We start from the raw sequence: 14,791 nt of genomic DNA on the forward strand, positions 1-14,791 counted from the left end.
TATTTGCAATTGTAAACTATAACAAAAATACATATTCGGCAATGTGTAATGTTTGTTATGTTTTATTGTATAAAATGTTTTATTATGAGTGTGCATTCAATTAATAGCTGTAAGATTTACAAAAATCAAAGCACTACTTATGGAGAAAGTACATACAAATATCATCTTATCACTAGTGTGGATCTGAGCACACAAACCTTTTAATACCAGAACAGTGAATTGGGAGTGGAGAGAGTTTTCAAGAAAGGCAAAGATTTATTAGAGAATTTGAGAGGAAGAGCACCAAGGAGCACATCCTAGAGATCTGTTTGCAGTATATTCAATTATGGGAACAGAGCCAAAAAGTATGTGATACAGAAGTTAGAGGCTTTCTTAGTTTTATAAGGTCAGTTGATGATCTACATTGCATAGAGTTGTCTAGGGGGAAAGTTGTGAGCTATTTTCCTCATGTTGCCACCCTTGATAAAGCCATAGAGATATTTCTTTTCTTTTCTTTTTTTTTTCATAGAGATATTTCTGAATTGAGAATTTGGCCAGAGGCAAGATGCAAGGAACCTTCAGTTCAGATTTCAAAATAATTTCTTTCTTCAAAGACTTAAAGTCCTTGTAGTACAGGTCTTTAACTTCTTTGGTTAGTGTTATCCCAAGATATCTTATGTTATTTCTGGCTATTGTGCAGGGTGATATTTCTCTGTTTTCTTTCTCAACCACTTTATCATTTCAACAGAAGGGCTGTGCTGCAGGAAGAGCAATTCGGTGCAAGCATTCACTACAAGACCGTTCCTCTTTAGTCTCTTGTCCTATTTCATCTGATAAGTATATTTTGCTCATAAGTTTCTTTTTCAAGAAAGATACAGCAACATATTTTCATGGAGAAATGGAATCAGAGCTCAAGTGATTTCATTTTGTTGGGGTTGTTTCCACAAAACCAAACAGGCCTTCTGCTTTTGCTGCTCATCATCTCCATATTCCTTGTGGCCTTGCTTGGCAACTCAACAATGATCCACCTCATTCGTGTGGATCCCAGGCTCCACACCCCCATGTACTTTCTCCTCAGTCAACTTTCTCTTATGGACCTGATGGATGTTTCTGCCACTGTTCCCAAGATGGCATTCAACTTCCTCTCTGGCCAGAAAACCATCTCTTTCCTAGGCTGTGGAATGCAATCTTTTTTCTTTCTGACCATGGCAGGTTCCGAGGGTTTGCTCCTGGCATCTATGGCCTATGACCGTTTTGTTGCCATCTGCCACCCTCTTCATTATCCCATTCGCATGAGCAAAATGATGTGTCTGAAGATGATCATAGGATCCTGGATATTGGGCTCCATTAACTCTTTAGCACATACAGTCTATGCCCTTCACATTCCTTACTGCCATTCTAGGTCCATTAACCATTTCTTCTGTGATGTCCCAGCCATGCTTCCCCTGGCCTGTATGGACACTTGGGTTTATGAGTACATGGTGTTTGTGAGCACAAGCCTGTTTCTCCTACTTCCTTTTCTTGGCATCACAGCTTCCTATGGACGTATTCTTTTTGCTGTCTTCCATATGCGCTCAACAGAGGGAAAGAAAAAGGCCTTCACCACGTGTTCAACTCACTTAACTGTGGTGACATTTTACTATGCACCCTTTGTCTACACTTATCTTCGACCCAGGAGCCTCCGTTCTCCCACAGAAGATAAGACTCTGGCTGTCTTCTACACTATCCTCACCCCCATGCTGAACCCCATCATCTACAGCCTGAGGAATAAGGAGGTTCTTGGAGCCATGACAAGAGTCTTTGGGACAATTTCTTCCACCAAAACTTGATCATTTCCTTTCTACTCCTTTTAGCAGAATGTCATAGAGCAGGGCTATCTATTGGAAATATTATGTGTGCCGTGCATATCATACCTTTCTGGTGATTCATTACTAGTTAAGTTTAAATAATACATTTCTCATTATATGTTAGTATAATTATTCACATGCTTAATTATAACATTATAGTCAATTACTTTAATGACAATTATTAGACAATGAATTAGTATACTAACACACATGAGATATACTTTGTGTGTTTATTGTAATATGCTGATATTGGCATGTTTCTATAAAATTAACATAAATTTATTGTTTTGTTCAAATATTTGCCTTCATTCTATTTTTAATTAATTAATTATTTAATTGTTTAAACAACTATCTTTTCTCATTTTACATACCAATCCCAGTTACCACTTCCTCCCCTCCTCTCATTTCCTTAACCTTTCCCTCCATTGCAACCCCCATTTACTTATCAGAGAGGGTAAGGTTTCCCGTGGGGAGTCAACAAAGTCTAGGACATTGCTTTGAGGCAGGACCAAGGCCCTCCCTACTATATCTAGGCTTAGCAAGGTATTCCTCCAAAGAGAATAGGTTCCAAAAAGCCAGTACAAGCAGTAGGGATAAATTCTGGTCTCACTGTCATTGGTCCCACAGTCTGCCCCAGCCTTACAATTGTAACCTACATTCAGAGGGCCTGGTTTGGTCCCATGCTGGTTCCCTCACTGTCAGGCCAGAGTTGGCGGACTCCCATTAGCTCAGGTAAGCTGTCTTAGTGGGCATCCCCATCACGGGCTTGAACTCTTTGCTTGTATTCTTACTCCTCCCACTCTTCGATTTGACTTTGGGAGTTCAGCCCAGTGCTCTGTTGTGGATATCTGCAACTGATTCCATCAGTTCCTGCTGCATGAAGGATCTATGGTGATATTTAAGATAGTCATCAATCTGACTGCAGGGCAATGCCAGTTCAGGCACCCTTTCTATTATTGCTTAGGGTCTTAGCTGGGGTTGCCCTTGTGATATAGCTCCATCAATCACAATATCTCTTTTCTAGTTTTTCATCTCTATTCTTTCTCCCATCTCGGCTATCCTGTTCCCTCTAGTTCTTATCCCCCATCCCCTTCTCTCCCCCTCCTCCTCCCTTTCTACCTTCTTCCTCTACCTCCATGATCTCAATTTTCTCAGGAGATCTTGTCTATTTCCCTTTCCCAAGGGAATCTATGTATGTTTCTCTTAGGGTTCTTATTACTTAGCTTCTCTGGGGTTGTAGACTATAGGCTCCTTGTTACCTAGCCTATCTGAGGCTGTGGATTATACCATGGTTGTCCTTTACCTTACAGCTAATATCCACTTATGAGTGAGTACATGCTATGCTTGTCTTTTGGGGTCTGGGTTACCTCACTCAGGATGGATTTTTCTACTTTCAGTATCTGCCTTCAAATTTCCTGATGACATTGTTTTTTACATCTGAGTAATACTCAATTGTGTAAATGAACTACACTTTATTAAGCCATTCATTGATTGAGGAGCATCTAGGTTGTTTCCAGATTCTGGCTATTATAAATAATGCTGCTATGAACATAGTTGAGAAAGGGTCTTGTGGTGTCGTTGAGCATCCTTGGGATATATGATTGAGTGGTATAGCTGGGTCTTGAGGTAGCTTGATTCCCAATATTCTGAGAGACTTCCAGATTGGTTTCTAAAGCAGCTGTACTCCCATCAGCAGTTGAGGAGTGTTCCCCTTGCTCCACATCCTTTCTAGCATGGGTTGTCACTTATGTTTTATGTCTGATACATTCTGACAGGTATAAGACAGAATATCAAAAACTCATTTTCATTTCTCTGATGACTAAGAATGCTGAACATTTCTTTAAGTGTCACTCAGACATTTATGCCTGCTATTGAGAATTCTGTTTAGATCTGTAGCCCATTTTTCATTAGATGATATGTTCTTTGATATCAAGTTTCTTGACTTCTTTACATGTTTTGAAGATCAGTCATCTGTCAGATGTGGGGTTGGTGAAGGAAGATCTTTTCCCATTCTGTAGGCTGCTGTTTAGTTTTATTTCTTTTTCTTTTTTTTTGGATTTTCGAGACAGGGTTTCTCCGTAGCTTTTTGGTTCCTGTCCTGGAACTAGCTCTGTAGACCAGGCTGGTCTCGAACTCACAGAGATCCGCCTGCCTCTGCCTCCCGAGTGCTGGGATTAAAGGCGTGCACCACCACCGCCCAGCTTGCTGTTTAGTTTTATTAACCGCGTCCTTTGCCTTAAAGCATCTTTTCAGTTTCATGAGGTCTCATTTATTACTTGTTTATCTTAGTGTCTGTGCAACTGTTGTTCTATTCATGGAGTTGTCTTCTGTGCCAATGCATTCAAGGCTCTTTACCACTTTTTCTTCTATCAGGTTTACTGTAACTGAATTTTTGTTGAGATCTTTGATCCACTTGGACTTGAGTTATGTGCAGAGTGATAAGGACAGATTTATTTGCATTCTTCTACATGCAAACATCCAGTTATGATGGCACCATTTGTTGAAGATGCTTTCCTTTTTCCATTGTATAATTTTGGCTTCTTTGTCAGAAATCATGTGTTCAGACTATGGGGACCTTTGAAGTTGGAATAAACACGTTTTGCATTATGATATTGTTACAAGCCTATGGGGACCAGGTAATGGAATTTGGGGGTATTTGGGGGGTTGAGTTGGAAACCGAATGTAAGGGAAACTCTATGGAATCTGTGAGAGATATCCTAACAGACACTACTATTAGTGGGGGTTACATAACCTGAACTATCCATTTTTTTATAACCAGGCAAGGCCCCAAGTGGAGGGACACCTATCCCTCCTGTTTGCAACCACACCTTCCCCTGACCATGCACGAAATCTATTCTATTTCCCCTTTCTTGGGAGAGCCACATGTCCCTGTAGAGCGCTGTGTCTTGTTGATGTGGGAGTGTCATATATCAATCTGTTGATTTCATTGGCTAAGCAATAAAGAAACTGCTAGGCCCATTGGATAGGCCCACCCTTAGGTGGGTGGAGTAAACAGAACAGAACGCTGGGAGGAAGAGGAAGTGAGGTCAGACTCCACAGCTCTCCTCTCCGGAGCAGACGCAAGAGAGACGCCATGCTACCTGCTCCAGGGAAGACGCACGCTATGAAGCTCTGACCCAGGATGGACTTAGGCTAGAATCTTCCCGGTAAGACCGGTGCTCACAGATTGTTAGAGATGGGTTGATTGAAATATCAGAATTAGCCAGTAAGGGCTAGAGCTAAGGGCCAAGCAGTTTATAAAAGAATACAGTGTCCGTGTAATTATTTCGGGGCATAAGCTAGCCGGGCAGGCGGCTGGGGTTTTGGGGACGTAGCCCCGCCGCCGCTCCCCCTATTACTACATCTTGTTACTTAGACTGTCTGGGTCTGGGGACTGTAGCATGATTATCTTTTATTCTACAGCGAATATCCACTTATAAGTGAATACATGGCATGCTTTTTTTTCTGAGTCTGGGTTGCCTTACTCAGGAGTTTTTTAAAGTTCCAACCATTTGCCTGCAAATTTTATGATGCCCTTGTTTTTAATAACTGAGTAACAACCCATTGTGAAAATATACCATATTTTATTATCCATTCTTCAATAAAGGAACATCTAGTTTGTTTCTCATTTTTGGCTATTATAAATGAATCTCCTATGAGCATAGTTGAGCAAGTGTCCTTGTGATAGAATGGATCATCCATTGGGTATATTCCTGGGAGTGGTATAGCTGTGTCTTCAGGTAAATTAATTCCCAATATTTTCAGAAACTCTCATATTGATTTCCAAAGTGGCTGTACAAGTATGCACTTCCACCAGCAGTTGAGGAGTGTAGAAGACCATTCTCCACAAAAATACTACTGGCAAGGGTGGGGACATGAGGATCAGAAAAGTTAGTAAAGAATATAGAGACACGAGTAAAAATAATAAAAACTGAAACATAGGATAGTATCTGGAAGGAGTTCCAGTGAAAACTGAAATCACTCGTGTTTAATTTTCCATACACTTTTATACTCCAATGCAAAAGGTGGAAGAAGGCAACAGAAGACTTCTTTAACATGATAGAATAACTCAAACAGTTAATTGCTTTAACACTTTGAGAGATCAAGTCATTGGTATTCTGTTTTTTAGGCATTAAAGCCATACTAACCAAGTGTCATAAAAGCAGCCACTCCCCAGGCAACCTCCTATTAGAAAAGAAAGAGCAGAAATATGCTTGTATATCCTGACCATCTGTCAGGGTGGAGTAGATCTACCTGTATATGCCATCTTAATGTCAAAGGAGCCAAGTAACTACATCCTGTAGCCCTGATTGTTGTCAATAATTTTCAGCAACCTCCAAACTCTCTTACCATCAGACAAGGTAGAAATAGGCTCACATTTTTGGGACTCCACAGAGGAGTGTCCACCATGTTCCACACCTCCATTGCTCAAGCATGAGTTATCACATGTGATTTTGGTTTTAGCCATTCTGACAGGTGTAAGGTGGAATCTCAAAGTCATTTTGATTTGCCTTTCCCTGATGGCTAAGTATGTTGAACATGTCTTTAAGAGTTTCTTGGGAATTTGAGTTTCCTCTATTGAGAACTCTGTTTTAGATGTGTACGCTATTTTTAATTGGGTTATCTGATTTTTGAACATCACATTTTTTTGGATTCTTTACTTATTTTGGAGATCAGATCTCTGTCAGATGTTGGGTTGATGAAGGTATTTTCCCATTCTGTAGGTGGCTGTGTTTTCTAATTAATGGCACCCATTGCCTTACAGAAATTTCTCAGTTTTACAAGGTCCCATTTGTTAATTGCTGTTCTTAATGCTTGTGTTATTCATGTTCTGTTTAGGAAGTTGTCTCCTGTGTCAGTGTGTTCAAGGCTATTCTCCACTTTGTTTTCTATAGGCTTAGTGTACCTGGATTTATGCTGAGGTCTTTGATCCACTTGACTTGAGTTTTGTGCAGAGCAATGAGCACAGATTTATTCACATTCTTCTACATGCAGATATCCAGTTACACCAGCACTATTTGTTGAATATGTTTTCTTTTTTGCCTTGTATATTTCCAGTTTCTTTATTAAAAATCAAGTGTCAATAGTTGCATGTATATATGTCTGAACCTTCTATTTAATTCCATTAATCAACATGTCTGTTTTTATACCCCTTGCAGTTTTTATTACTACAACTCTGTAGTATAGCTTTCAATCAGGGATACCTCAAGAGTTCTTTTATTGTATAGTGTTGGGGGAGGCTGTTTGTTCATGCCTGACAGCTCAGACCTGAAATAATCACACAGAAACTATATTATCTGCAATACTGTTCAGCTAATAACTTAAGCTTATTTCTGTCTTACTCTTATATCTTAAATTAACCCATTTCTTTTATTTATTTTTTTGTTGAAAAAATGTCTGCCTCCTCCATGCCTCCCATTTCCCTCCGCTCCCCCCACTCCTCTCCTTCTCCCTCTCCAGTCCAAAGAGCAGTCAGGGTTCCCTGCCATTTGGGAAGTTCAAGGTCCTCCCCACTCCATCCAGGTTGAGGAAGGTGAGCATCCAAACTGGCTAGGCTCCCACAAAGCCAGTGCATGCAGTAGGATCAAAACCCAGTGCCATTGTTCTTGGCTTCTTATCAGCCCTCATTGTCCGCCATGTTCAGAGAGTCCAGTTTTATCCCATGCTTTTTCAGTCCCAGTCCAGCTGGCCTTGGTGAGCTCCCAATTCAGCCCCACTGTCTCAGTGGGTTGGTGCACCCCTTGTGGTCCTGACTTCCTCGCTCATGTTCTCCCTCCTTCTGCTCCTCATTTGGACCTTGGGAGCTCAGTCCGGTACTCCAATGTGGGTCTCTGTCTCTATCTCCATCCATCGCCAGATGAAGGTCCTATGGTGATATGCAAGATATACCCAAGAGATGTCCTATCATATTACAAAAGCATTTCTTCAACTATGTTCATAGCAGCATTATTTGTAATAGCCATAACCTGGAAACAACCTAGATGCCCTTCAATAGAAGAATGGATGAAGAAAGTATGGAATATATACACATTAGAGTACTACGCTGCGGTAAAAAAACAATGACTTCTCGAATTTTGCATGCAAATGGATGGAAATAGAAAACACTATCCTGAGTGAGGTAACCCAGACCCAAAAGGATGAACATGGGATGTACTCACTCATAATTGGTTTCTAGCCACAAATAAAGAACATTGAGCCTATAATTTGTGATCCTAGAGAAGCTAAATAAGAAGGTGAACCCAAAGAAAAACATATAGTTATCCTCCTGGATTTTGGAAGTAGACAAGATTGCTGGGCAAAAATTGGGAACTTGGGGGTGGCATGGGATGGAGGTAAGGGGAAATGGGGAGAGCTTGGGTGAAATGGGATGGTTGGGATAAAGGAAGGGTGGATATGGGAGCAGGGAAGTATATATCTTAATTAAGGGAGCCATTTTAGGGTTGGCAAGCGACTTGACTCTAGAGGGATTCCCAGATGTCCAGGGAGATGTCCCCAGCTAGTTCCTTGGGCAGCTAAGGATAAGGAACCTGAAATGGGCCTATCCTATAGCCATACTGATGAATATCTTGCATATCACCATAGAACCCATTTCTTTTATCTGTATATTGCCACATGACTGTGGCTTCCTGGGTAAAGTTCCATCTGGTGTCTGTCTTTGGAGGGGCTACATGGCTTCTTACTGACTCTGCCTTCTTTTTCCCAGAATTTAGTTTAGTTTTTCAACCTAGTTCTATTCTGCTAAGCCACTGGCTAAAACAGCTTTATCAATTAATTTAAAAAAGCAACACATATACATAAGGACTTCTCACCCCAGTATAGGATTGTTTTAGCAGTTCTTTTTCCCCATATAAAGTTGAGTATTGATCTTTTTAGTTCTGTAAAGAATTATACTGGTATTTTGATGGGGTTGCATTGAATTTGTAGATTGCTTTTGGTAGGATAGCTATTTTTACTATGTTAATTCTACTGGTGCCTGAACTGAATTCATCTTTTGAAATCATCTTCAATTTTCTCTTTCAAATACTTGAAGTTTTTATAATATATGTCTTTCACTTGCTTGGTTAAAGTTATGCCGAGATATTTTATGTTATTTGTGGTTATTATGAAGGGTGTTTGTTGACCTGATTTCTTTCTCAGCCCAGTAATCGTTTGTTTAGGTCTGCCTGTTGTTTCCTAGGTATCTCCAAGACTTTGATCATGAAAGTGTTTTTAATTTTGTCAAAGGCTTTTTCAATATCTAATTAGATGATCATGTGGATTTTTTCTTTCAGTTTGGTCATGTGGTAAATTACATTGACGGATTTCATATGTTGAATCATCCCTACATCTCTGGGATGAAGCCTATTTGATCTTTGTGGATTATTTTTTGGTGTGTTCTTGGATTCAGTTTGCAAGTATTTTATTTAGTATTTCAGTATCATTATTCGTGAGGGAAACTGATCTGTAATTCCCTTTCCTTGTTGTATCTTTGTGTGGTTTGAGTATCAGCATAACTGTGGTCTCATACAACAAATTTGACAATGTTCCTTCTGTTTCTGTATTGTGGAATAATTTGAGGAGCGTAAGTATTATCTCTTCTTTGAATGCCTGGTAGAATTCTGCAGTAAAACCATATGACCCCGGGCTATTTTTTTTAGTTGGGATAGTTTATTGGCTGCTTCTATTTCTTCAGGGGTTATAGATATATTTAAATTGTTTATTTCATCTTTATTTAACTTTGGTAAGTGGTATCTATCAAGAAAATTGTTTGGTTTGATTTTCCAATTTAGTGGAGCACAGGTTTTTGAAATACGTCCTTATCATTCTTTGGATTTCCCCAGTGCCCATTGTTTTATCCTCATTTTCATTTCTAATTTTCTTAAGTTGGATTTTCTTACTTGGTCTTTTTGTTAGTTTTGTCTATCTTGTTGATTTTCTAAAATAACCACCTGTTTGTTTCATTAGTTCTTTGTATATTTCTCTTTGCTTCTATTTTATTGATTTTGGCCTTCAGTTTGATCTTTATTCATAGGTCCCAGACTCACATCCAGACACACAGAGGTCCTAGCTCAGGCCTAGTTACTCGGAGGTCCCAGACTCATGCCCAGATCTGTAGAGAACCTGGCTTAGGTCTACTCCCTTGGAGGTCCCAGATTCATGCCTGTACCTGCAGCAATCTCTGGCTCTGGAGGTTGTTCCCCTGTACCTGCTTCTGTGAAGTTTTTCTGTCTCAGGCCGGCTCTGGCCTAGGTTGCTGGCCCTGTCCTGCTTCTGCAATTTTTCTTGGTCTGGATCTGCTTCTGCTCACATGGAGTTCACTGTCCCAGGCCTGCTCTGGTCACTGGCTCAGTGCTGCTTTTGTGGAGTTCGTTGTCTCAGGCCTGCTCTGGCCTAGGTTGCTGGCTCAGTCCTGCTCCTATGGAGTTCCCTGCCTCAGGCCTGTGAGAGAATATCTATCCAAGTTAGGAGAGGGTCCTTTGTCAGTTATCTTGACCTTGGTGCAGCATGAGGACTGTTTTTCTGATAGGTGTGGCCTGTATCTATTTTTCTGACCTATATGGCCTGGATCCATTCTTATGACTGGCGTGGCCTGTATCTGAGCAATGGAGGCTTCTTGTGGTTGAGGGTGTGGACAGACCTCAAGGCTTGTGATGAGGTGGGAGTGGTTGGTAGTGGCATGGGAATTTGGGAACAGAATCTAGAGACTAGGGCAGTGCAGCTGGCAGGTGGGTTACTTACCTACTCTTACTGCTGTGATCTGCACCTGAGTAGTGGAAGTCCATTGGGATTGGGGCTGTAATACATATTTAAGGTAAATGTTTAATATAAATATTTAACAGGACTCTTTAAATATATCATTTATGTTATTTGTCTCCACTTTTTCCATCTCCTCTGTGTTACCTTCATCCCCTGACTCCTTAGTTAAGATCGCCCACATTTCTCCCTTTCCCCTTTGTTATACTTCTGCCCTTATAGTTCCCATTCTCCCCTCCCATCATGCCCCCCTTCTAATTTCCTGGCATCTGGAGTTGCTTCAAACTATTCTCAAATGTACAAATTTGGATCCAAGATTGACAAATAAAAGACATCTTTGTTCTTCTGGGTCTGGGTTACTTCTCTCAGTATTACATTTTTCTGGTTCCATCGATTTACCTCCAAATTTCATTATTTTCTTACAGCTGTATAGGATTCTGCTATATACAAACCCCGTTTTCATTTTCTGTTCATCATTTCAAGGACATCGAGGCTCCTCCTATTTTCTAGCTATAGTGAATATGATTGCAATGAACATGACAGAGAAAGTATATATGCTGTAGGATATGGAGTGCTTTCGATATATTCCAAGGAGAACTACAGATCTATGACAAATCACTTTCCAGGTTTTTGAGACTTCCCCACAGTGATTTCCAGAGTGATTATACTACTCTGTGTTCTTGTCAACAATGACTAAGTATTCCCCCTCCCTTACATATACATCAGTACTTATCAAGATAAATTTTTTTTTATCTTACCCATTCTCATGGGGGTAAGATGAAATCTTTATATGGTTAGAATTTTCATCCTCCATGGGTTAAAGATATGGAATATTTTTAAAAGTTATTTCCTAGTATTTTTTAGTTCTTCTTTTGCCAACTGTTTGTTCAGATCCTTAGCCCAGTTTTTAGTTGGCTCCTTTGTTTTCTCAAAGTTTTTAAGGGAGGGGAGTAAGCTTTGTTTGGCTGATTTTATTTCCTGAGTTCTTTGTATATTTTGTTTCAATTTCCTTATTTGTGTAGCCAGTTTAAAGTGATTGTCTCTTTTTTATTGACTTTGGTGGTTTTGGATGAATCTAGAAGTTAATGCATTTCCTTTAGGTTTTCTAACTCATTGGAGTACAAGTTTTTAAAGTATTCACTTACATTACTTTGAATTTTTTATTGTGTTTCTCCATCTCTGATTTTGTTAATTTTTGTCATCCCTTTCTTTTATTTGGTTAATCCAGTAAAGTTTCTATCAAACTTCCTTACATTTTTCAGAACCAGATCTTAGATTAAATAATAATTTGAACTATTTTTGTTGTTCTTGTTTTTATTGTATTAATGTTTTCATAATTTTTATTATAGAATAATAATTTTATTATAAATATGTAATAAATAACTTTATTACTTTGTGTACATTGAATATGGATTTTGTTTGTTATTGATTTTCAAAACTCTTAAGTCACATCATCAGGTCATTTATACTTTTTCTGATTTTTTCAAATGTATAGCCTTAAATTTATAAATTTCTCTATTAAGACTTTTTTAATCCAGGTGGTGGTGACACATACCTTTAATTGCAGCACTTGGGAGGTAGAGCCAGAGCAGATCTTTGTGAGTTTGAGGCCAACCTGGACTACAGAGCAAATTCCAGGACAGCCAGGGCTACACAAAGAAACCCTTCTTCAAAAAACTAAAACAAGTGTCTTAGATATTTTGATATATTGTTTTTTCATTTTATTTATTTCTAGCAATTTTTAAGATTTACATTTTGATTTATTCTTTTTTATTTATTATTCAGTTCATTTTCCACAGGTATGTGTAATTCATAAAGATTCTTTAGTGACATTTTGTTTGTATTTTAACCAATAAAGCTTGCCTGAAGATCAGAGCGAAGAACTAAGCCACTAGAGGTCAGGCAGTTGGGGGACACACCTTTAATCCCAGGACTCAGGGGACAGATGGATCTCTGTTAGTTCATGGTCAACCTGACCTACATGAAATTAATCCAGTCTAAAAGAGAAACAGAACTCACATAAAGAAGCTCCCAGCACTTGGGATTACATGCCTTTGATCCCAGTACTAGGGAGGTAGAGACAGGAGTAATATGGCTGGGCAGAGAGAGGAATAGACAGGAGCAGCACCATCTGAGGCAGTCAGTCTGAGGAGGAAGTTTGAGGATAGGATCACTTCTTTGGTTTGAGCATTGATAGATATAAGAACTCTCTAGGGGCTGTCTGATCAGCTTCTCTGATCTTCAGTGTTTACCCCTATACTGACTCTGGGTTTTATTGTTACTACCAACTAGAATTCATGTTACAAGATTCTTTTGCCATTGATTTACAGTTTTGTTGCATTGTAGCCAAGGAGTTATTTAAAATTTTCTGTGCTTACTGTGATTTGGTGTGTATGTTCTTATATTTTAGAGAAACTTCCACAGGCAGCTAAATGTAATGTCTATTCCTTGATGTTTGGATGGAATAGCTTTATTTGTCTCCTAAGTCCATTCAGTGTAGTTTGTCAGTTAATTTTTTAGAATCTGAATGAAATGTCAGTTGAAAAAAGTGGGTGTCTTAGTTAGGGTTTCTCTTACTGTGAAAAAGCACCATGATGTTATAAAGGAAAACATATGATTGGGCCTGGCTTACAGTTTCAGAGGTTTAGTCTGTTATTGTCATGGTGGGAAGCAAGGCAGTATGCAGGCAGACATGGTGTAGGAGAAGTAGCTGAAAGTTCTACATTTTGATTAACAAACAACTATAAGTGAACTGTCTCCCATGCCACGTATAGCTTGAGTAGATAAGATCACATAGCCAGCTAGCTTCACAGTGACATACTCCCTCCAACAGGGAAACACCTATGTCAACAAGGCCAAACTTCCTAGTGATGTCTATTGGAGTCACAGCTATTTAAATCACCATAGTGGGTATTGATGTCAACTATTATTACTGAGTTGCAGCTAATCTGAATCTTAAAATCTATTACTATGTATATAAATCTAAGATTGTAATGTTTCATTGCTTAGAATCAAGTGTCTCTATGTGTTCTTGTTAAATTTTGTATGATTTCTACATTTTTATATATTAGGATAATTTTTGTTTGCCTGTTTACTTCCTGGTCCAATTTGTTTTTGATACTCTTTTCTATTCTTTCAGTATAAAGTGGTGTCAACTCTTGGAGTTAAAGAACATAACATACATTTTTACCTCTTAATTTATTTGTCTACACTTTGTCTTTGATTTGGTGTTGAATTCATTAATATTTAAATTTCACTGTCATTTGTTGCCTTTGTGCTACTCTGGGCTTAGTAACATTTTATATCAGAATAAATGTATCTGTATTAGTTTTCTTTATGTATCCAAGTAGAACATTTATTCCCCTCTTCTGTCTGAAGTCTTGATTTGAGTTTTATCTGTAGGAATGATTGGGTAGACATAAACTCTTTTATGATTTTAATAATTGACCTTGTGACATTCAGTTCTCTTGGCCTTAGATCATGGACTCTCATCACAATTATGGGAGACCCCAAAGTTGGGGGACTGGATTTCCATTAGGGATCATAAGAAAAACTGATGGTTGATGTTGACACAAGAACATTTTTATCCTTCCTAGGTTTGGACACTTTTCTAAACATTGTGTACAGGGATTCTCTTCTCTGTTATCATGAAAACTCTGCTCTCTTTCCATTTTCAAGCCAGTCTTCTATTTAATGGTGTCAAGAAAATGAAAGTTTAATTTGTGGCTTCACAATTAGTAGTTATCATAGGAATAAAAATTAAATGGTGGTTATAGTTATATTATGTTAAGCCAAAGACCCCCACATATTGAAAATGTTCTAGTTAACCATATAACAAAAGCAGCCATTAATCAAGTTGATACTAGATAATTCTTTCATAGCAATATTAGGCATTTAGTTTTTCCTGAACCCTTTAATATCATTTGTGGTTTGGTTGTGTGGGTGTGAGTCTTAGACTTGATTGAAATCATGGACTTGTACATTAATAGCTGGTGTTCCACTTCTGTTGTTCAGCTTTAGTTCCACACACCAGCTTGTGCTTCTTTGTTTTCTGTTCTTTTTAATATATGTTTAAATTCAATGAAAATCTGAGCAAACTCTTTACCTTTATCTGCCTTTATTTATGTGTTGTTATCATACTTTTAGAGTTCATCTACATGGTCTGTGAAGCCTAGGTTAGCTCTGCTCTGACAGTATTTCTAATGTAAGTGATATACAATCCAATGTAGTGG

General features: G+C 38.7%; 1 protein-coding gene across 1 annotated transcript; it reads left to right on the forward strand.

Annotated features, from left to right (window-relative positions):
* Positions 1–869: 869 nt before the first annotated feature.
* LOC142843482 (olfactory receptor 2L13-like) lies at positions 870–1,808 on the forward strand. Its single transcript, XM_075960938.1, has one exon. It carries the CDS (start codon positions 870–872, stop codon positions 1,806–1,808), a length of 939 nt encoding a protein of 312 aa, XP_075817053.1.
* Positions 1,809–14,791: the final 12,983 nt, after the last annotated feature.

Source organism: Microtus pennsylvanicus, chromosome 1 (genome assembly GCF_037038515.1).
Source record: "Microtus pennsylvanicus isolate mMicPen1 chromosome 1, mMicPen1.hap1, whole genome shotgun sequence".
Classification (NCBI taxonomy): Eukaryota; Metazoa; Chordata; class Mammalia; order Rodentia; family Cricetidae; genus Microtus; species Microtus pennsylvanicus.